This window comes from Corylus avellana, chromosome ca6 (genome assembly GCF_901000735.1).
Source record: "Corylus avellana chromosome ca6, CavTom2PMs-1.0".
Lineage (NCBI taxonomy): Eukaryota > Viridiplantae > Streptophyta > Magnoliopsida > Fagales > Betulaceae > Corylus > Corylus avellana.
This window is the reverse complement of record NC_081546.1, coordinates 29,809,590-29,832,685: the sequence shown is the minus strand read 5'-3', so window position 1 is coordinate 29,832,685 and position 23,096 is coordinate 29,809,590. Positions and strand designations below refer to the sequence as shown.

At 35.7% G+C, this 23,096-nt stretch overlaps 5 protein-coding genes and 1 pseudogene across 7 annotated transcripts; 4 read left to right on the top strand and 2 right to left on the bottom strand.

Annotated features, from left to right (window-relative positions):
- Positions 1–531, top strand: LOC132185765 (zinc-finger homeodomain protein 3-like). Its single transcript, XM_059599543.1, has one exon. The coding sequence runs from the start codon at positions 1–3 to the stop codon at positions 529–531; it is 531 nt and encodes a 176-aa protein (XP_059455526.1).
- A 2,654-nt stretch (positions 532–3,185) lies between these two features.
- Positions 3,186–7,706, bottom strand: LOC132185047 (uncharacterized). 2 transcript variants are annotated; one of them, XM_059598864.1, is made up of 6 exons: positions 7,415–7,706; positions 6,807–6,860; positions 5,721–5,794; positions 4,865–4,982; positions 4,710–4,768; positions 3,186–3,641 (listed from the first exon to the last, which is right to left on the bottom strand). In XM_059598864.1, the coding sequence occupies exons 1-6, from the start codon at positions 7,568–7,570 to the stop codon at positions 3,563–3,565; spliced, it is 540 nt and encodes a 179-aa protein (XP_059454847.1). In that variant the 5' UTR covers positions 7,571–7,706; the 3' UTR covers positions 3,186–3,562. The 2 variants fall into 2 exon arrangements, with proteins under 2 accessions (XP_059454847.1, XP_059454849.1); XM_059598866.1 differs by lacking the exon at positions 6,807–6,860.
- Positions 7,707–9,345: 1,639 nt separating this feature from the next.
- LOC132185582 (uncharacterized) lies at positions 9,346–10,119 on the top strand. Its single transcript, XM_059599341.1, has one exon. The coding sequence runs from the start codon at positions 9,346–9,348 to the stop codon at positions 10,117–10,119; it is 774 nt and encodes a 257-aa protein (XP_059455324.1).
- A 1,697-nt stretch (positions 10,120–11,816) lies between these two features.
- Positions 11,817–13,911, top strand: LOC132185817 (peroxidase 47-like). Its single transcript, XM_059599609.1, has 4 exons — positions 11,817–12,068; positions 12,209–12,397; positions 12,678–12,840; positions 13,532–13,911. The coding sequence occupies exons 1-4, from the start codon at positions 11,817–11,819 to the stop codon at positions 13,909–13,911; spliced, it is 984 nt and encodes a 327-aa protein (XP_059455592.1).
- Positions 13,912–15,851: 1,940 nt separating this feature from the next.
- LOC132185840 (peroxidase 47-like) lies at positions 15,852–17,958 on the top strand (annotated as a pseudogene).
- A 758-nt stretch (positions 17,959–18,716) lies between these two features.
- On the bottom strand, positions 18,717–21,340 carry LOC132184730 (peroxidase 47-like). 2 transcript variants are annotated; one of them, XM_059598465.1, is made up of 4 exons: positions 21,018–21,340; positions 20,702–20,890; positions 20,256–20,418; positions 18,717–19,387 (listed from the first exon to the last, which is right to left on the bottom strand). In XM_059598465.1, the coding sequence occupies exons 1-4, from the start codon at positions 21,264–21,266 to the stop codon at positions 19,008–19,010; spliced, it is 981 nt and encodes a 326-aa protein (XP_059454448.1). In that variant the 5' UTR covers positions 21,267–21,340; the 3' UTR covers positions 18,717–19,007. The 2 variants fall into 2 exon arrangements, with proteins under 2 accessions (XP_059454448.1, XP_059454449.1); XM_059598466.1 differs by having other exon boundaries at positions 20,711–20,890.
- Between the last annotated feature and the right edge of the window lie 1,756 nt (positions 21,341–23,096).

Here is a 23,096-nt window from a genome sequence, read left to right as displayed (position 1 = left end):
ATGAGATACAAGGAGTGCCTGAAGAACCATGCAGCAGCAATTGGTGGGAATGCCACTGATGGGTGTGGCGAATTCATGCCAAGTGGAGATGAAGGCACCATTGAAGCCTTCAAGTGCTCAGCTTGCAACTGCCACAGAAACTTCCACAGGAAAGAGACAGAATCATCTGACTACCCCTCTCCATTTTCCCACACTCCACTAATGGGGTACCCTACAAATACCATGATAATGTCCTACAAAAGCGGGTCGGTTCCCCCCTCAGAGTCTGATGATCAGAAGGATGATCATGACTATGGGAGTGGTGCTGTGGCAAGGCCAGCTGAAAAGGTGATCATCAGAAAGAGGTTTAGAACCAAATTTACAAAAGAGCAGAAGGAAAAGATGTTGAGCTTTGCAGAGAAGGCTGGGTGGAGAATGCAGAAGGTTGAAGAATCTGCTGTGCAGCATTTCTGTCAAGAGATTGGGATCAAGAGGAGAGTCCTCAAGGTGTGGATGCATAACAACAAACACAGCCTTGCAAAGAAGAATTAGCCACTCACTCTCATCATACATCTCTATTTCATTCCTTCCGATGCTTCCATTTTCCTCATTAATTACATTTACAGATTTCCTTTTACAAGTGTTCTGATTTCTACCAAGTAGCCTAGTTAATTAGGGAGTTATGGATGTCAGAGTTTCAGGAATGCATGGAAAATTTCCATGCTTTTGAAGTATTTTTAAACCTGTTTCTTTGTTTCCTTTCTCTTTTAATGCCTTCTGATTTCTTTTTTGGGTTTAATATTTAGAGATACAAGGAATTATATGAAGTCAATAATATTAGATGTATGAAATAAAGAAGAGATTTCCCCAAACATAGTTTATTAAATTGACATTACATCTATTTCCCCTGCATGCGATTTTTACATACATCATATATTTTAAGAACAAATGTCAATTTAATAGATTGGATTGAAGAAATTTATTCTAACTGCAATATGAATTTAAAAAAAAAAAGAAAAAAGAAAAAAGTGTTCATATAATAATTCAATGGAAAGTGTTTATTATTATTTTATGACTAATTCGTAGTTTTGAATAGAAGAAAGCATTAATTTAACGCATTTATAGCACTGATGAATTTTTACCCACGATAAGATCGTAAATAGAGACATTGCTCTTTGGAAGTACAAAAGGTCGCATAATTAATGTTTTGAATATTTTTGTCACTTCCATCGTTATCTTGGTAAAACTAAAAGATGAAATGTGATGCACGATCAAGGGCGTGGTTGTTTATAATTGACTAATAAAGTTATACTATTTTTCGTATTTATCTTACATTGGATAATATATATGAAGTATGTTGGGGATAAAATTTACTACGAGTTCCACTCAATCACTCAAACAATTTCATTACAGTTACAGAGTTCTATAATGACTTAGTCACTCAAAATATTTCGGGAGATTATCTCTCGAACACTACATGAACGTATCAACCACTATCTCTCAACCACCAGATGAACGTAGAATGTGTAACAACAGGAAGCAATTACCCAAAGCTTTATAAAAAAGATGCAACAAAAACTCTAGCTCATGGCTATATTCTCACTCCAAATTAGAATGCTAACTTAAGCATCGGAGTTTCCCAGTTTTTGGACCTACAGATCCTTTGACACATTTTACTATTTTGCAAGTAGCTTATCGCAGATCAGGCCGTACCAAAAATTGTTATAACAAAGTATTTTTAGTGGTATTCTTTTTGTTTTTTTAAGGGGCTGACATGATAAACCACTTGAAACAAGTTACTGGGTGTGAGAAACAAGCGTGCAAAATAAAATAATAATAATAATAAATTAAAAAAAAAAAACTAGAATTGGAGGACTTGACCAACTTTGATAATCTTCACCGGAGGAAGATTAGTCTTGAGCTTAGGATACCCAAAGAAGTTAAAACTAGAATTGGAGGTCTAATTATGATTTTTATAGACACTAATTGATGCTTCCATGATCCTTGTATTATATAAAGGCCACCGCAATTGATTCCTATGTTTCTTTATCTTAAAATGGTTGCTAGTGGGTTTGCTAGGCGGCTGATCGATCTTTACTTCCTTCATTTTTCGCTCACAATGATATGATTAACATTAAGACTAATCCAAACATGCTTTAGACTTGGATACCCATTTAATCCAATTAGGATTTATGCTTTTCATAAAAAAGAGAAAAATGCTATTAAGAGCATTTCATCTACTAGTGCTCCATTTTGCCAATAATTAGACTAGGCAAGTTGGTGGAATGCATATGGCTATGTGATTTAACGTTATCTTTCAAAGAAAGAGAGTTAAATAAATTAGTCTAAGAGCATCGAAGAACTAAAAATTTCTTTCACAAACATGACATTTTAGTGGACAAATAGATCAGTTTGTAGATCTAAATCCCCTACAATTGGAGCGCCGGATCCTTTGTTTTAAAGTCATAATTCCACTAGAAGAGGACAAAATGTTTGACATGCATTGATATGTCCAAGTTTTGAAAGCATAAAAGCTATCTTAGTGATTCGACAGTTTTATCCCGACCAAGTGGAAGAGGATCCAAGTCCTTTGATGGCTTTGATTCTGCAAATCCATTTCTCCTATGTGAGGTAAACCACTTTAGCTTCCTTATTTGCCTGTCAATCTTGTTCACCTTGGCCGACAACTTCCTCTCATTTATTTCAATTAATGCCCCCCAAGAGGGTCCTACCTCGATCAAACTCAATTGCTTAAGTTGCCTATGCAACTGTCAAGTAGGTGAGGCCCAAGTACCCTCTCACGTTAGATAATGGACAATAACTTTATTGCATAGGATCTGAATATGTTACCAACCCATACGCACGATTGTGGTAGACACCTTTTTTTCTTCTTCTTATTCCCTTCTTTCCCCTAGTCCAACTAGAGAATCCATGCAACCTTATCATGGCGACATGTTTTGGAATGTTCGACTTTCTAAACTAAATAAGAATAGCTTGTCAACATACCGTAATTTGACCAGAGTATGATAAACTATAATAATGAGCATTCAAATACAACTATGTGCACCATTATATGCAACAAAACAAAAGCTTGACTGTAAAATAGATGCTTTCTGTTTCAAGCTGAAAGTTTGGGAGATACTAGAAAGATTTCGATCCACAAAGGGGAAAAGTAATAAAGAGGAAGAGGAGGTAAGAAATAGAAGAAAAGTAAAGATACAATAACATATCAACAAAGGATCACTTCAATTAGTTTGGTTTTGAGGTGGTTCAACAACCTAGGTGAAAAGACTACATGGTTTAATAACAGGCAAATTTCTATTAACATAGCCGTGCCAAATTCCTTCTCATAACACACAGATTGCAAGAAACAGCATACCAGAAGAAAATTGAGGAAAAATGAAAAAACGCAATCTCAGTCCATAGACGTACAAGTGTTATATCTCAATTCCGTGCTACTGCGTTTACGGCGGACTAAACTCCCTGTATGCATCAGCCCACAAGAGTGAAACATGTATATATGGTAATCATCTTAGAAGTTCTTCAATGCATCCATCTACAGCCTTTTATTGCGAGTTGCAGCCTAAAAATCAGTGTCAAAACAAGATACCATGACCTTTGAAACCATGGACCTTGCAAAAGGTATGTAGCTCAAGCTATACCTGTTACTCATCACATGACCAAGGAAGGGAAGAAAATCAATATATAAACAAATTGTTGCATAACAGTGACAAAGATGGACAGAGAACTAGAATATATGTGAAGATGGAGTATGCTAGAAAATGAAATAGCTTTCCATTTCTTTATGGGATCTGGCACGTATACCCATGATATAAACTTCAACTGATTAAAACTACTTTTTCTCCACTTCAGCATTCACATTTTCAGCCAATTTCACTTTTGAGAACTTGACACTTATCATAGGTTTCAGCCAATCTGGGAATTCACTTGTTCGTTAGACACAAATGGTGTAAACGACACAAAGTATACAACTCCAGCGTACTAAAAAATTCCGCACACTTTCTACTGAGAATCAACTTTTAGTCTTTTATAGACTATTTATATCAACCTGCCACCAAGCACAAGACTCAGGCGTAACACTATCACACTGAAAATGCTGAAAAAACCAAGTTTGTAACTTTTATGATATGAAATAAATGTGCAATTAGACCCTCTAAAGTTAAAATGGCGAAATTTTCCTAATTATATGACGAAAGTATAACAGGAAAGTTAAAAATGTGAGGTTGTTTCAAACATAAGCTGCTCCAAGCTTGAGAGTTGCTTAATTAATAGTACATATATCAGTTTTACATGTCATCCAAATGGGTGATCCTTCTTGATGTTCTTAGTTTTTATGATTTTCTCAACCTTTTTGTCTCTCTTTAGCCAAGTGTTTTTCTTGTATACATCTTGTGTACTTGAGTTGCGCCTTTTGCACTTTTCAATGATATCTCGTTTACTTATTAAAAACAAAAGCACTGCTTAATAAGTTTACCTTCTCTCAACACTTGATTAAACAAGAAAAAAAAAATCATTTCAAAACTTCAAAAATCAACCTCATTCTTATCTGAATTTTCATCATGGTACGGTTTTGTTAGTGACTCAATTCTGTTAATTAAATTGCCTGTCCTATAATATGCCTCATGAAATGTATGCCAATCACAACTCCAGACGCATGAGATTGGATAGAAGACAAGTATAATAAGAGAGTACGTAATAACTTGACATACCAAATTAGTGCACCGAACTCTAAAATAATGGCTAAAAGTGTCAATAACTTGTTATGAACCTGCTCCAATGCAAAAAAGAATAATTTAGAATGAGTTTAAAATTTTGGTGTGGGGGGGGCGGGGGAGAACAAACAAAGGGCCACCATGCAACTTACATAGAGAGCACAAAACAAGGCGATGATTATACTTGCAAGATATATGGCTGTAGCATATATACGAACAGGGTCAAGCATCATTGTCACTTGCCTCTTGGGGCCTATGAGAAATGCTGTGCTGCCATACAAAAGACCCAACTTAGCATCTGAAGCACACAAAATAGTCATATAGATATGAAATATGTACTCCTATGATCTATTTGAAAGATTAAGAAAGATTGCCCACATCAATAAAAAATAAAAATTATTATCCATTGAAAATAATGGCCAAAAGTTTGAAATATATTACAGCAAATCGCAACCCCAACAAGAGCTCTCATATATCCGTGCATCAAAAAAAAAAGAAAAAAAAAAAAAGTGTACTTAACTTTGAAGATTACATTTATACTAGGAAAGATACCAAGACACAATTTCAAGTCTCAAGTCTCAACTTGAATATCAACAAAAGTAAAGTAGAGGAAACCTAAATTTAAGACCTTACATAAAATGACTAACAGCCTTTGTCTTCTTTGTCTTTTGTTTATAGTCAATCATTTCAAGGTGTTTTAAGCTCAAAAGACATCATCCGTTAGCTTAATTAAAATTGGAAGATATGATCAGATTTTGATCACCTCCTAGAGACACAAAACGAACTGAAGAAGCAATCTTATTCTTCACTCTAAAGTCCATTGCTTTTAATATATATGAACAGTGAAAACAAGAGAAATTCACATAACCTCATCTACATTGCCCATTCCCCTTCCCATCCAGTCCCACCCCCAACCTGGGGCAAAATAAAAAAGAAACACATATGACATGCGCATGCAATTATTCAATTAGACAACAGAGCATACAACATAGGAATATATTTACAAACCTTCCGAGTGAAAGTAGGTTGCCAAATGTGAATGTTATACCGAACTTGACAGGGTTGAAGAATACAAGCATCGACTGTCCATGGAAAGAAAAAATGCACGCATATTAGTCCCCTTGAGTTTTGAAGGCCACCTATATAAATGCAGGTTACAATTCATTAATATGCACATAAAAATTTGAGACCCCTTTAACTCTACCCTACCCTCATGACAATATCAAGATCTCTTTAATTCTAACTCATGCAAAGGAGCTATTTCTTGGCAACTTATAACCTCAAATTTCCAGCAAAACCATGAAACAGCATATGTTTTCTAATTCTGCGTCATCTATTCTAAGATGTTTCAGTGCCTCCCTCATTAAAAGCATGTTTGGAGTGAAATTTACATATTCGATCACATTCAAGGAATATTATGCGACTTATGCCAACTGAAATTTTAATCCGATCAAGTAAATGCAAGCATGAATTATTTGAAAAAATTATAAGTTAAAGGTGCACATTACGTCTGAAATTTTGACTTGTCCTCGTATATGTCTCGGTACCAAGTGGAAGAGTTTATGATCATTACAGTTCATTGAAGCATAGAATGCTTAAAGTAACAAGTAGCGTCCTTATCTTTTTATCCAACATCATTGAATTATACAAACTCCTCATATACTAGACTAACAAATAAGAGTGCAAACAAGCAGTGGCAAATGTTGGCAGAAAGCAAGTTATTCTGGTACGGTATAAATTTCCCAGCTGCTTGCAAAATAGGATGTTCAAAATAAAGGCAATTACCAATCAAATGAGATTAAGCCTCAGTTCAGTTCAGTTCAGTTGGTAAAAAGCAAGGCAATGTTAGTCAAGATCCAATAGTCAGCCAATAAATCCTTCATTTTCATTCACTACATTTACTAGTTATCGAGGTTCTTAGCAGAGATATATGTTTGGACAAACAACACTACTTGGCCACATTCCCATTCATCTAAATCAAGTCACATCTATTTACTTTCCACTCAAAGCATATATATAGATAACTAAAAATAATGAGTAATAACCAACTAGAAAGGAAAACACAACTCAAATCATCTAAGGGTCAAAACTTACCAAGAGCGTACAAGTCAAACCAGCAACAAAGCATATGACAAATCCGTTAATTCTCTGCTTAATCAGAAAGAGAGAGTGAGACAGACTTATTCAGAGCAATCTTATCAAGGAATAGAAAATATTCAAAGTTCGACCAGCAAAACATGGAATACGTTAAGAACAAAACTTAGTGGATACTAAGTGAAACTACTGAGCTCAAACAAAACACGCCCAATTAACTAGTAAAGAAAAATGTAGATCTAACCAATCTTAGCTTACGTTGACCACCAAACTCAGATGGCAAATCACCCAACTGAGCTTACAGCTTCCTTCAGAGATAAATTTTGCTAGTCATTCTCCATTATCAATATAAATTCCAAAACACACCTAATCCAAACACTACCAATCAAGTCTAGATCCAGAAAGTCCAACGCCTTCCACTATCATTGATCGCATCGACATTTTCATCATACCATTCTAAAACCTTTCTGCTTAGTTTAAATCCAAGTTTTGCACCAGTTTATAGGGACTACTCTAACTGCAAAAGAATTGCGGATTTAGCTAATCTTTCCCTCGGTTTTATTTTTATTTTTCTGAGCAACCAAACAGAGGCAAAAGCAAAGACCTACCTGCTTGGTGGACAAGGTGCAGCTGCGATTGAAGTCGTCCATGAAAGAGAAGGAGCCGTTCGCTTCTAGCGATGCAGCTTGGCGTTCTTCTTCTTCCTCCACCTCCATTCCCACTAGCATCTTCATCTTCTCCAACGCCTGGTTCATCTTGTCCATTTCGTTATTGTTTTCTCACTCCTTTTCTCGAGAAAAATTGGAGAATGGAGAAACTGGATCTGTGTGAGAATTAGAGTGAGAAAATTGTCGTTGCTTCAATTCGCAGCAAATTTTCCGAAACAGGGAAGATGATGATTAATTAATTGAGTAAAGCTAGGGAAACCTATTTCCCTCCCCCACTTATCTATTCCCTTATACGTGGCATTGCCACGTCAATGCCACATTCACAAAACAAATAATTTACCCCTTGCATTTCCCAATTTACCCCCATCTCTTACTCAAGAGTCAAGGCCACCCCAAATTTTTAACTATGCAGTAATGGTGAATGGTATACCAATTGGGAGAATCATTCCTACTAGGAGTATTCGACAGGGTAACCCAATCTCACCATATTTATTTCTTCTTTGTGCAGAAGTGTTGAGCTCTATGCTAGTACGAGCTGACCGAGAGGGGAAATTGGAGGGGGTCCCCACTTCGATGAAAGGCCTTCGTCTAAACCACCTCTTCTTCGCTGATGATAGTCTACTCTTTTGCAGAACAGATATTGAGCATTGGAATAGACTGACAACTTTGTTAAATACGTATGAAAGTGCTTCGGGACAACGTCTAAACCCATCAAAGACAACTATATTTTTTAGCCGCAATACATCTCAGTTTACTAAGGAGAAAATACTTGGTATAACAGGGATTACAAGCACTCACAGATATGATACTTACTTGGGCTTACCGGCTTTGGTGGGTAAATCGCGTACAAAAGAATTCAAGAGTATAATTGATAGGGTATGGAAGAGGCTACAAGACTGGAAGAATAAATTTCTGTCTCAAGCTGGGAGGGAAATATTACTCAAGGCGGTGATACAAGCCATTCCGACCTATTCTATGAGTGTTTTTATGTTCCCCAAGGCATTGTGCTCCAAGATTAATTCTTTAATGCAAAAATTTTGGTGGGGTGACGACCGAATCCATTGGAAAAGTTGAAGTAAAATGGGCATTTCAAAGGCAAGTGGTGGGATGGGCTTTCGTGACTTCCATTGCTTCAATAAAGCACTCCTTGCCAAACAATGTTGGAGATTGTGGCATAATCCGGAAAGCCTCGTTTCAAAAATTATGCAGGCTAAATATTAAGACAAGAGTTCTATTTTGGAAGCTAAGATAGGCTCCAAACCTTCTTTTGCGTGGAGGAGCATTTTGGGCTCACGTGAGTTATTGAAGGAAGGACTGTTTTGGCGAATAGGGAATGGGGAACAAACAAAGATATGGGGATCTAAATGGGTCCCCATCCCAACAACTTATACCATTCAATCTCCTCAACGAGCCTTCGGAGTGGATGCCAAAGTGTGTGAACTCATTGACCACGATCTGCACGACTGGAATAAAGAATTACTGGAGTCACATTTTCTCCCGAAAGAGGTGTCAGCTATTTTATCAATTCCGCTGAGCTGTACAAATCGTCAAGATGCTGCAATCTGGAGAGGGACGGCAAAGGGCATTTTTACTGTCCGAAGCGCCTATCACATTGCGAAGAATATGGAAATACAGCAGCAAGCCTCCAGTTCAAAGCTTTCGACAACTAAGGGGGTGTGGAGTCTCATATGGAAGTTAAAAATACCCAATGCCGACAAGAACTTTCTCTGGCGAGCATGCTATGAAATACTTCCAACGAAAAGAAGTCTGGTCCAACGCAAGGTCCTCACTGATGCCTCCTATCCACTATGTCTTTTGGAAGATGAAACCTGTCTTCATGCCTTGTGGGACTGCCCTGCGGCACGGGATGCATGGGGGGTGAGTCTGAAGAAATTCCAGAAATGCTCTTTGGGAGAACCAACGTTTCGTCAGCTGGTGGAGAGGATTTTCGAGACCTGCAACGATACAGAGATATGTTTTTTGTGGGGCTAGCAAAACGCCTATGGTTCCGTAGGAAGGACTTTGTTCATGAGGGAAATTTTACCCATCCCAATGCTTTAGTCCAACAAGTTCTACTTTCACGTCTGGAACACACTGAGGCCAACGCTTTAGTAGCCGGCCCTCTCAGAGTGGAAACTATTCCTAGGTGGGAGGCCCCTGGCCGGGATATGTGGAAATTGAATTGGGATGCAGCTTTATGCTCGAAGAGAGGTTTAGCTGGGATGGGAGTGGTGATCCGAAATTCTGATGGGGACGTAGTGGCTGTGCGGTGTATGACTAAACAGGGGCTCACTAACCCTTTGGTTGCAGAAGCATGGGCGGGGGTGCAAGCTTTAATTTTTGGGAGGGAAATGGATCTCAACCATATTGTGCTGGAAGGCGATGCGAAGATAGTTGTGGACGCTCTCCTTCTTACCGAACCCAACTGGAGTAAGATAGGCCATCAAATTGCAGATATGAAGATGTTGTTAGATGCATTTCCTAGCTGGTCTGTCCGAGCAGTGGGTCGTGCAGTGAATAATGCTGCTCATGTTATTGCTCGTATGGCTGTGAAGGACAATATAGAGAGAACATGGAGGGGCTGTTACCCGAAATGTATTCATGATATTATCCGGAAGGAGTGCTCAACTCCTTCCTTTGATTGATTCAATAAAATGATGATGATATTTACTTCAACCAAAAAAAGAAAAAAGAAAAGACCACCCCAAGTTTCCAACCTTTGACTACTAAATCGAGAGATCTAATAATTGTTACCACCAAATTAGTGCGATTTATTAATTTGGTGGTCATGATGACTCCAATAACTCTAAAGTGGTGCATTTAGGGTGAATGGAGAGGACAATAATATATATATATATATATATATATATAGAAGGAAAAGAGAAGAAGGATTCGAATTAATGATCTATGCTCTATAAAATGCGGTCAACAGTCAATTGAACTATTTCTTATGAACTATTTCTTTTTTCTTAAAGATGACGTGACAGTGTTACATTGCAATGCGACGTTAATAAAATTTTGTCTGAGAGCTTGACATTACAGTGCCACGTCAAAGCGCTTAGAAGGTTGAAAATGAACAAAATATCATTTTGAAATTGAGAAGAGCCGACACTTACTTTAAGAAGGGATTTTTTTTTTTTTTCAAACAATATTACCTCTCTAGAATAACGGATAGGACTGGTTCCTTTCCATTTCGATCCTTCTCGAGTAAAATGAGGGTTTCTTTAGATTTTCCTAATTATTTTGATAAAAACTATTTGGGCTGACGCCTGATTTACATCATGTATAAGCCCATTTGGGAGTTTCGTCAGTAAAGGGAGTAGAAAATATTTATATGATTTGGTTGCCAAAGGCCCAAAAGCTTGCACTCAAAAAAAAAAAAAAAAAATTAAAGTAATATAGAGATAAGTAAATTTAATAATTTAATTAATATTCAAACACTTACCAAAATTCCTATGATTTTGCCTCCACGTGTAAACTTTCCAAATCTTGAGTGTTGTTGTTGCAACCATGAGCTTGAATGCATGATATAGCAAATACAGATGTGGGAATAGGATTATCTCCGATTTATTTTGGACTAGAGAATATTCAGCTCTTGGTTAGAATTTTTTCTTAAAAATCCTATAACCACAAATGAGATATCTGTTCTACTAACAAAAAATAATAATAAAATATTATTTCATATTAAAAAAATATATATAAAATAAAATAATAAAATAATAAGGGGCGGTTGGGTGGCCAGACCACCCCATTTGGGGGCTGAGGTGGCCGAAGCCACCCCCAGGCCCTTAGGGTGGTCCGGCCACCCCCAAGGGCCAAACAATTTTTTTTTTTTTTTTTTTTTTTAAGATTTGGCCCTTGGGGGTGGCTTGGGGTGGTCCGGCCACCCTATTGCCACCCCTTTTTTTTAATTATTTTATTTTATATATTTTTTAATATAAAATAATATTTTATTATTATTTTTGGTTAGTAGGACATGTGTCCCATTTGTGGTTCTAAAATTTCTTCTAATGAATTGGATATTTTCCAGTCTAAAATAGACCAGAGAGAAGATCCTGTTCCCAAATGTGGGATCATCGCAGATAGTAGTGCATTTATTTCAACACGCATTATCGTGTTAACCATAAGTTTATAAAGGTGGAGAAAATGGAAAGCCCACTATCACTATAATCTTCAACCTTTTCCTTATGGTCAATTCCATTTCTGGGGCAACTCTTTTGTACGTACAATCATTTGCATTGATCTATATATACACTGCTTCCTCTCCACTCCTTATACTACAAACTCCAGTGATCTCTCCCATTAATTTCTTTTGGGTTCTTTCTTTTCCTTAGGCCTTGTTATGCTAATGAGATCTCCAAATTTAGTCAAGATGGTTGGTGCCAATTTTCTTTGTGTAGTCTTGCTAGTGGAGATTATAGTAGTGATGAGTGGTCATAGCTTTGGAGCAAATGGTCTGAGCATGAACTATTACCTCACGAGTTGCCCATTCGCTGAACAAATTGTGAGAAACACAGTTTTCAGAGCTTTGCAGGCTGACCCTACCCTTGCAGCTGGCCTTGTTAGAATGCATTTCCATGATTGCTTCGTTGAGGTTCTCTCTCTCTCTCTCTCTCTCTCTTCTTCTTTATTTTTTCTTTGTGGGATGTGATGAAAACATGATTTGGTTATAATAGTTTGTTACTAATGATGATCTTAGAATTAATGTTTTTGTTTTTGCTGTGGATCGAGTAGGGATGTGATGGGTCGGTTTTGATTGACTCAACGAATGATAACACAGCAGAGAAGGACTCCCTTGCAAATTTGAGCTTAAGAGGATATGAAGTTATCGATGCAGCAAAAGAGGAGCTTGAAAGAATGTGCCCCGGCGTAGTCTCATGTGCTGATATTGTTGCAATGGCTGCCAGAGATTCAGTATTCTTGGTATAAATATATGGCCAAATCTTCAAACTTAATCTTCTTTCTTTTTTGTTTTTGTTTTTGTTTTTGTTTTTAATGATTGAGATATTGAAAAGAGAAGTGCTGCACATCCCAAATTTTCTTTTCAAAAGTTAGTTTCCAAATGATGTGTCACTATCTCATGAGATTTATTATTTTTTGAAGTATGTCACTAACTGATAGGATAGTGACACATCATTTGAAAACCAACTTTTAGAAAGAAAATTTGGAATGTGTAACATTTATCTATTGAAAATTGGAACAGGCTGGGGGTCCACTATATGGCATACAAAAGGGAAGGAAGGATGGAAGGAGGTCTAAAGTAGAAGACACATTCAACCTTCCCCCTCCCACCCTCAATGCCTCTCAGCTCATTACCAAGTTTAGGCAGCATGGTTTTAGTGCAGAGGAAATGGTGGCTCTTTCTGGTAAATATATATATGTAACACAATTTTTTTTTTTTTTTTTTTTTTTTTTTTTTTACAATTCCTTGTTCGTCAAGCCAAAATTATTATTGGATTGAATTATTTAGGGGTTAACATGTCGCAATTAATTAAGTTTCTTGTTCCTCTGCCTAAAATCATTCATGTACACGCACTTGAAAGCTTCTAGCTAGTCTTAATTTTTGTGATCTCGAATTATCTTAAAATCTTAATCTTATAAAAAATGATAAATTTAATTTTTTAATTAATATTCAAACGTTTCTCCTCACTTGTGAGAATATTACCCTCCATATTAAATTTCACAGTATCTAACAGTACTGTGTATGTGTACCTAAATTATCATGTCATTTTAAATGATGTGGCACCATATACACTGTTAGATCGATGCTATAAAATATAATATGGACCATGAAAAAGAGAGGATTTCCATTTTATTGAGCTCGAACTCTCTTTAAATAAATAAGTTTCGACACGTGAAATATTTAATCACAATTATACGTAATAAATTGTTAATTATTGAGACATGATTCGAACTCTCAACTCTGGTCTTCTCCCCTTAGCAGTTCCCTTTGTTTTCCTTTGAAAAAAAAAATATTCACCATTTATTATCTCAAATATTTAAGTTTATTATACGAATGATTGAATTTTAATATTTTGACATTGGATTTGCATGCAGGGGCACATACGCTAGGAGTGGCAAGGTGCCGATCCTTCAAAAACCGATTGAGCGGCGTGGATCCGACTTTAGATAAAGACTTTGCGAAGACATTGTCGGAAACATGCAGCTCCGGTGACGATGCGGAGCTAGCCTTTGACGCGACAAGGAACAGCTTCGACAATCTTTACTTCAATGCGTTGCAAAGGAAAGCCGGAGTGCTTACTTCCGATCAAACGTTGTACGCCGACACAAGAACCAGAGGCTTTGTCAATGGCTTTGCGCTTAACCAAGCCACCTTCTTCCGTCGTTTCCAATGGGCGATGGTCAAAATGGGAACACTTGATGTTAAACAAGGTTCAAGAGGCGAAGTACGAAGAAATTGCCATAAATTTAACTGATATATACTTTCTACCTATCAACTAAATTAATTGTCCATAAAAATTGCCTTTATATAATAATAATGATGGTTTATAGCCTTGTATTATGTTTGGTCTATCGCAATGACGGAACGGGATTCTCTACATTCGGGTTGCATCCAATTTGGACATTCTCTCATGTAGTAGGCTCTATTAATTTTGGGCAAGGAATTGCAGCCAATTCCGATCGTTCAACAATAAGTCAATCTTGGTATGTCAAGTTTTAGTGTACTAGAATTTTGTACCTCTTTATGTGTAAAAAATGTGTGACAAACTCCATTAATATGAGTAATATGTCATGTTATACTGCGATTGATGCTGATGTGATGCATTAATTGATTCTATCAACTTTTATAAAGGCAATGACCTATTTGCTATTTTTTTTGGCTTGCCCCAAGAGTGTTTAATCACTCTTTAAACCCCCATTAAGGCCATTTCTTTCTTTTCCAGTTGAGCTCTCCGTAGTTTCCCGTGTTTGGAGAAGCATCGTAGCTCAAATGCAAAATGGATTTGATTTAAAGAATGGGATGAACACGTTTTTTAAGCTTTTTACATACTTTACTAATTAATATATTGTGAGCACAAATAGTTCAATCCCACAGCATACACTAATGATAAAATTGAGTACTTTATATAATATAATGGGATACAATTTCAACAAAGATAGAGAATAACACCAGCAAAGACAATTCCTTAATCCATATTTATTTCACATTTCTTTTACACATAAAGAGGTACAAAATCCCAATACACTAAAACTTATGGTTAAATGATCAAGATTGACCGCAATTTATTGCTCAAATTACAGCCGCCAATCGCATTAGAGAGGATCCCGATGGCCCTCTCTCCCAAATTGGCTGCAATCCGAACTCAAAGAATCTCGGTCTATCATTGCAATCTACGTGACACAATATAGGACTAAAAACCATTATTATGTATTATATATATATTTATATTTATATAGCAAATATAATTACCATGGATACAATAATTTAGTTGATTTTATGGCAATTTTTTTGTACTACGCCATTTGAAGCGTCTTTAATTAACATCAAGGGCTCCCATTTTGAGCATTGCCCGTTGGAAAGAAAGGAAGAACATGGCTTGGTTAAGCGCGAAGCCATTCACAACGCCGGAGGTTCTTGAGTCGGCGAACAGCGTTTGATCGGAAGTGAGCACGCCGGCTTTCCTTTGCAGCTTATTGAAGTAAAGATTGTCGAAGCTGTTCCTCGTCGCGTCAAAGGGTTGCTGGGCATTGTCGGCGGAGCTGCATGTTTTTGACAATGTCTTTGCAAAGTCGGCATCCATATTTTGATCCACGTCGTTCAATCGGTTTTTGAAATTTACGCACGATGCTACTCCTAGTGCATGTGCCCCTGCGACGTGTAAATCCAATTGTAAAATATGGTTTTCGTCAGTAAAGGGAATAGAAAATATTTATATGATTTGGTTGCCAAAAGCTTGCACTCAAAAAAAAAAAAAAAAAGATTAAAGTAATAGAGAGATAGTAAACTTAATAATTTAATTAATATTCAAACACTTACCAAAATTCCTATGATTTTGCCTCCACGTGTAAACTTTCCAAATCTAGAGTATTGCTGTTGTTGCAACCATGAGCTTGAACGCATGATATGGCAAATACAGAAGTGGGATCATCACAGACAGTAGTGCATTTATTTCGACATGCATTATCATATTGACCATAAGTTTATATAGGTGGAGAAAATGGAAAGCCCACTATCGCTATAATCTTCAACCTTTTCCTTTCCAATTCAATTTCTGGGGGCAACTCTTTTGTATGTACAATCATTTGCATTTATCTATACATAAATTGCTTGTTCTCCACTCCTTATACTACAAACTCCAGTACTGATCTCTCCCATTAATTTCTTTTGGGTTCTTTCTTTTCCTTGGGCCTTGATATGCTAATGAGATCTCCAAATTTAGTGAAGATGGTTGGTGCCAATTTTGTTGGTGTAGTCTTGCTAGTGGAGATTATAGTAGTGATGAGTGGTCAAAGCTTTGGAGCAAATGGTCTGAGCATGAACTATTACCTCACGAGTTGCCCATATGCCGAACAAATTGTGAGAAACACAGTTTTCAGAGCTTTGCAGGCCGACCCTACCCTTGCAGCCGGCCTTGTTAGAATGCATTTCCATGATTGCTTCGTTGAGGTTCTCTCTCTTTCTCTCTCTTCTTCTTCTTCATTTTTTCTTTGTGGGATGTGATGAAAACGTGATTTGGTTATAGTTTGTTACTTAGAATGTTTTTGTTTTTGCTGTGGATCGAGTAGGGATGTGATGGGTCGGTTTTGATTGACTCAACGAATGAAAATACAGCAGAGAAGGACTCCCCTGCAAATTTGAGCTTAAGAGGATATGAAGTTATTGATGCAGCAAAAGAGCTGCTTGAAAGAATGTGCCCCGGCGTAGTCTCATGTGCTGATATTGTTGCAATGGCTGCCAGAGATTCAGTATTCTTGGTATATATATATGGCCAAATCTTCAAACTTAATCTTCTTAATTTCTTTTTTGTTTTTGTTTTTAATAATTGAGATATTGAAAAGAGAAGTGCTATACATCCCAAATTTTCTTCTCAAAAATTAGTTTTTAAATAATGCGTCATCATCTCATGAGATTTATTATTTTTGAAAGTATGTCACCAACTCATGAGATGGTGACACATCATTTGAAAACCAACTTTTGAAAATAAAATTTGGGATGTATCGCATTTCTCTATTGAAAATTGGAACAGGCCGGGGGTCCACTATATGGCATACAAAAGGGAAGGAAGGATGCATGGAAGGAGGTCTAAAGTAGAAGACACATTCAACCAGCTGCCCCCTCCCACCCTCAATGCCTCTCAGCTAATTACCAAGTTTAGGCAGCATGGTTTTAGTGCAGAGGAAATGGTGGCTCTTTCTGGTAAATATATGTAAACAATTTTTTTTTTTTTTTTTTTTTTTTTTATTTAACAATTCCTTGTTCCTGAAGCCAAAATTATTATTGGATTGAATTATTTAGGGGTTAACATATCGCAATTAATTAAGTTTCTTGTTCCTCTACCTAAAATCATTGATGTATACGCACTTGAAAGCTTCTAGCTGGTCTTAATTTTTGTGATCTCGACTTATTTTAAAATCTGGTAAATTTAATTTTTTAATTAATATTCAAACGTTTCTCCTCACGTGTGAGAACATTACCCTTTCCACTTTAAGTGAAATGGAGATGAACCATTTTATGGTCGATATTAGATTTCACAGTATCTAACAGTGTATATGTGTGGATAAGTTGTCATGCCATTTTAAATAATATGGTACCATATACACCGTTAAATCGATGCTATAAAATTTAATATGTATCATGAAAAAGAGAGGATTTTATTGAGCTTAAACTCGCTTTAAATAAGTAAGGCTCAACACGTGAAATATTTAATCACAGTTATAAGTAAAAATTGTGAATTATATATTGAGACATAATTCAAACTCCAGATCGAGTTCACCCCTTAATTAGTAGTTCCATTTGTTTTCCTTCGGAAAAAAAAATAAAAAATAAAAAATAAAAAATTCACCATTTATTAATATCTCAAATATTTAAGTTTATTATAAGAATGATTGAATTTAATATTTTGACATTGGATTTGCATGCAGGGGCACATACGCTAGGAGTGGCAACGTGCCGAGCCTTCAAAAACCGATTGAACGACGTGGATCCGACTTTAGATGAAGACTTTGCGAAGATATTGTCGGAAACATGCAGCTCCGGCGACAATGCGGAGCTAGCCTTTGACGCGACAAGGAACAGCTTCGACAATCTTTACTTCAATGCGTTGCAAAGGAAATCCGGGGTGCTTACTTCCGATCAAACGTTGTACGCCGACACAAGAACTAGAGGCATTGTCAATGGCTTTGCACTTAACCAAGACACCTTCTTCCGTCATTTCCAATGGGCGATGGTCAAAATGGGAACACTTAATGTTAAACAAGGTTCAAGAGGCGAAGTACGAAGAAATTGCCATAAATTTAACTGATATATACTTAATTTCTACATATCAACTAAATTAATTGTCCATAAAAATTGCCTTTATATAATAATAATAATAATAATAATCATAATAATGGTTTATAGTCTTGTGTTATGTTTGGTCTATCACAACGACAGAACGGGATTCTCTACATTCGGGTTGCATCCAATTTGGGCATTCTCTCATGTAGTACGCTCTATTAATTTGGGGCAATGAATTGCAGTCAATTCCGATCGTTCTAACAATAAGCCAACCTTGGTATGTCAAGTTTTAGTGTACTAGAATTTTGTACCTCTTTATGTGTAAAAAATGTTTGACAAACTCCGTTAATATAAGTAACATGTCATGTTATACTATGATTGATGCTTATGTGATGCATTAATTGATTCTATTGACTTTTATAAAAGCAACGACCTATTTGCTATTTTTTTTTTTTTGGCTTTCCCCAGAAGTGTTTAATCACTATTTAAACCCCAATTAAAAAAGAAAGAAATTGCCATTTCTTTCTTTTCCAATTGAGCTCTCCGTAGTTCCTCGTGTTTGGGGAAGCATCGTAGCTCAAATGCAAAATGGATTTGATTTAAAGAATGGGATGAACACGTTTTTTAAGCTTTTTACATACTTTACTAATATATTGTGAGCACAAATAGTTCAATCCCACATCATACGCTAATGATAAAATTGAGTACTTTATATAATATAATGGGATACAAATTTCTACAGTACAAAGATAGAGAATAACACCGACAAAGACAATTCCTTAATCCATATTTATTTCACATTTCTTTTACACATAAAGAGGTACAAAATCCCAGTACACTAAAACTTATGGTTAAATAATTAAGATTGACTACAATTTATTGCCCAAATTACAGCCGCCTATCGCATTAGAGAGGATCCCGATGGCCCTCTCTCTCAAATTGGCTGCAATCCGAACGCAGAGAATCTCGGTCTATCATTGCAATCTACGTGACACAATATAGGACTAAAAACCATTATTATGTGTTATATATATTTATATAGCAAATATAATTACCATGGATACAATAATTAATTTAGTTGATTTTATGGCAATTTTTTCGTACTTCGCCATCTGGAGCGTCTTTAACATCAAGGGCTCCCATTTTGAGCATTGCCCGTTGGAAAGAAAGGAAGAACATGGCTTGGTTAAGCGCAAAGCCATTCACAGCGCCGGAGGTTCTTGAGTCGGCGAACAGCGTTTGATCGGAAGTGAGCAAGCCGGCTTTCCTTTGCAGCGTATTGAAGTAAAGATTGTCGAAGCTGTTCCTCGTCGCGTCAAAGGGTTGCTGGGCATTGTCCCCGGAGCTGCATGTTTTTGACAATGTCTTTGCAAAGTCGGCATCCATATTTTGATCCACGTCATTCAATCGTTTTTTGAAATTTACGCACGATGCCACTCCTAGTGTATGTGCCCCTGCGACGTGTAAATCCAATTGTAAAATATTAATTAAAGGTTAAAATATGGTTTTTTTTAAGAGCAAAACAAAGGATTAATAAGCTAATTAAGGGGAATAATTTTCAAAAAAAAAAAAAAAAAGCCAGGGGAATCGAATAAGTGGTGGGGAGAAGTATATATAGAGTTTGAATCATTTCTCAATAATTTCCCTACTATTTTAATTTAATATTTTATGTGTTGAGAATGAGTTTAAGCTTGCATATGAGGGGAAATGCTAGAATAATATTAATTAAATATTAAATTAACTATTTCATATAACTTTAAGCTTTTAAGATAATTGGTGATAAAAAATGTTATAACCCACATTTTTATCATATAACTATTTTATTATAGTGATGTCAAAAGCCAATCTACCTTTGGGAAAAAAAAAAAAAATTAATGGTTAATTACCACTTAACATAGCATAGTGAGATAATTATTACATAAAAATGTGATTTCTAGCATTAAGTACTCAAGTGGTGATTTAACATTCAAGAACATAATAAATAAGGTTAGAAACTACATTTTTATCAAACAACTACTATACCCGGTTGACATGGTAGTACAAATTAGCTCTTAAATCTTTATTTTTTATTTTTAACTATACCAATCCAAGGCTAATTAGTGGCAGCACAGCTGCATGCCATATAAACAAGGTGAGATGGCGGGTGAGATATATATAGTAGTGTAGTTTTTAATTAGCATCAATGATTTAGGGTAGAGGAACGTACAAGAAACTTAATTAATTGTGACATGTTAACCCCCTAAATAATTCATTCCAATAATTTTGGCTTGAGGAACAAGGAATTGTAAAGAAAAGTGCTTGTTACGTATATTTATAAATTACCGGAAAGAGCCACCAATTCTTCGACAGTAAAACCATGCTTCCCGAAAATAGTAATGAGGCCAGAGGCATTGAGGGTGGGAGCGGGAAGGTTGATTGTGTCTTCTATTCTAGACCTCCTACCATCCTTTCTTCCCTTTGGGATCTCATACATTGGACCCCCAGCCTGTTACAATTATCAATATCTCACTCATTATTGCAACAAAAATAATATATGTACTTTTTTTGTAGAAAAAAAAGAAAAAGAAAAGTGTAATGATAATCTCTTCGCAGTCATAATTTCTTGAGTCTATTTCATACTGAGTGACATAACGGATTGTTTTAAGTGGTTTTTCATATCGATTATGTCAACCCGTATGAAATAAGTGCGGTAAATAAGCGTGAAGAGTTGGTAACTTTAATAAAATTTAAAAAAGAAAAGAAGATTAAGTTTGAAGATTTGTTCATGCCCAGATTACTGCATCTCTGGCAGCCATTGCAAGAATATCAGCACATGAGACTACGCCGGGGCACATTCTTTCAAGCTGCTCTTTTGCTGCATCGATAACTTCATATCCTCTTAAGCTCAAATTTGCAGGGGAGTCCTTCTCTGCTGTGTTATCATTCGTTGAGTCAATCAAAACCGACCCATCACATCCCTACTCGATCCACAGCAAAAACAAAAACATTAATTCTAAGATCATTAGTAACAAACCACTATAACCAAATCATGTTTTCATCACATCCCACAAAGAAAAAATGAAGAAGAAGAGAGAGAGAGAGAACCTCAACGAAGCAATCATGGAAATGCATTCTAACAAGGCCGGCTGCAAGGGTAGGGTCAGCCTGCAAAGCTCCGAATACTGTGTTTTTCATAATTGGATCAAGAATTGGGCAACTCCTGAAGTAGTAGTCCATGCTCAGACCATTTGCTTCAAATCTACAACCACTCATCATCACTACTATAATCTCCACCAGCAAGACTACACCAACAAAATTGCCACTAACCATCTTGACTAAATTTGGAGATCTCATAATTAGCAATAACAAGGCCGAAGGAAAAGAAAGAACCCAAAAGGAAATTGGGAGAGAGAGGTCAGTGGAGGTCAGTGGAGTTTGTAGTAGAAGGAGTGGAGAGCAAGCAATGTATATATATATATATATATATATATATATATAAATGCAAATGATTGTCCAAAAGAGTTGCCCTCTGCACAGTGGCGGAGAGAAGAGGGGGCGACCTGGGGGCGGTCGCCCCTGGTAAAAAGAAATTAAAAAAAAAATTTTAAGTAATTTTTTAGCATAAATTGTTCACTGCCCCAGGTGTAAAAAAAAAAAAAAAAAAAAAAACCTCTTCCATCTGTTCGGTTTCTTGGTTTCACACTAAAAAAAAAAAAGTCAAGAAATTTAATGTTTATTTATCAATATTTGGCATTTTCTTGTCATAATCCAAGTACCCAACCGAGTAAGTTGAGAGTAAAGCTTATAATTAAAGCCATTAACGCCTTGATTTGTCTTTATTATAATTTAAGCTTTTTAATTGAGATATCTCTCATTTTCATCATTTTGTTTATCTTATTCTAAAATATATTGTTATTTTTGTTTTGTTTGGTGTGTTTTTTATACTTTGGGATTTTGTCAAGCATCAATGAGTTTCAGAAGATTATTGCCAATCTTAGATTTGTTCTTTTATTAATTCATTTTAGGCTAATAGCTATCGGAATATGCTAATAATTTTATTATAATATCATTAGAGTATGAGAAGTAAACAATTATTAAAACAATACTTCGTAACAAAATGGAAGATGAATTTCTTGAAGATAATTTACTTGTCTATATTGAAAGGAAAATTGCTGAAAGCTTCGATTCAGATTTGATACTTGATGATTTTGTTTTTCTAAGACCGCATAGAATGCAATTTTAGGCACTTTGTATTTTGTATTTTCCTTTACTTTTGTACTAGTGCCTACATGGTAACTAATATATCAATTTAGCATATAAATATGCTTTTTGTGATACATATATTGTGGTATAATTTTTTTTTTATTGTATTTATCATATTATAATAAAAATATAATATATAAAGAAAAAAAATTTATCATTATATTTTATTATTTTATTGACCCCTCTGGTAGAATTAAGTCATGGATCCGCCACTGCCTCTGCAGAAATTGAATATTGAAAAAAGAAAAAGGTTGAAGATAGTGAGCTTATCATTTTTTCTCTACCTAAACTATTGTCAATATATGATTATCTTAATTAATTACTATATTAATGCATGTAGGTCGAAACAAATGCACGATTAATGATATATATGAACAAATCATGCATTCAAGCTCACGTCTACAGCAGTAGTAGTTGAGATCAAGAGTAGGCAACTTTATTAATTTTAAACAAAAAGCCAGTTTTGACTATGTTACACAACATGCCTCGTCTTAGTGTGATCAGTGTTGTAAACCACATTCTCCAAGGAATTATAGCCGCCGCACTAGATGATTAAATTAATTATCTCTTGTCAGTTTAAGTTTTTTTGTGTTTAAAGTTTTGGAATAAGTAGTGATTTAACTCGGTATATGCTGTAGCTAGTTCCAACGTACCTTACTCCCATTTTCAATATAAACAATTAAATAATTTATTTTTTTATTTTTTTATTTTGTATCCACTATATTAATCTAGCTAGATCTCTCTCTCTCTCTTGGTGCCTATTACTTTTCCGGTCTTTTGCAAATAATTAGCAGTAATTTTTTTTTTTTTTTATAAATGTTTTCACATTTCTCTACTATGTAACCCAATCTCTGGGACACAACAAAAATACATAACTATAGATTCTTAACAATTAGAAAAAATAAATAAAATAAAATAAAA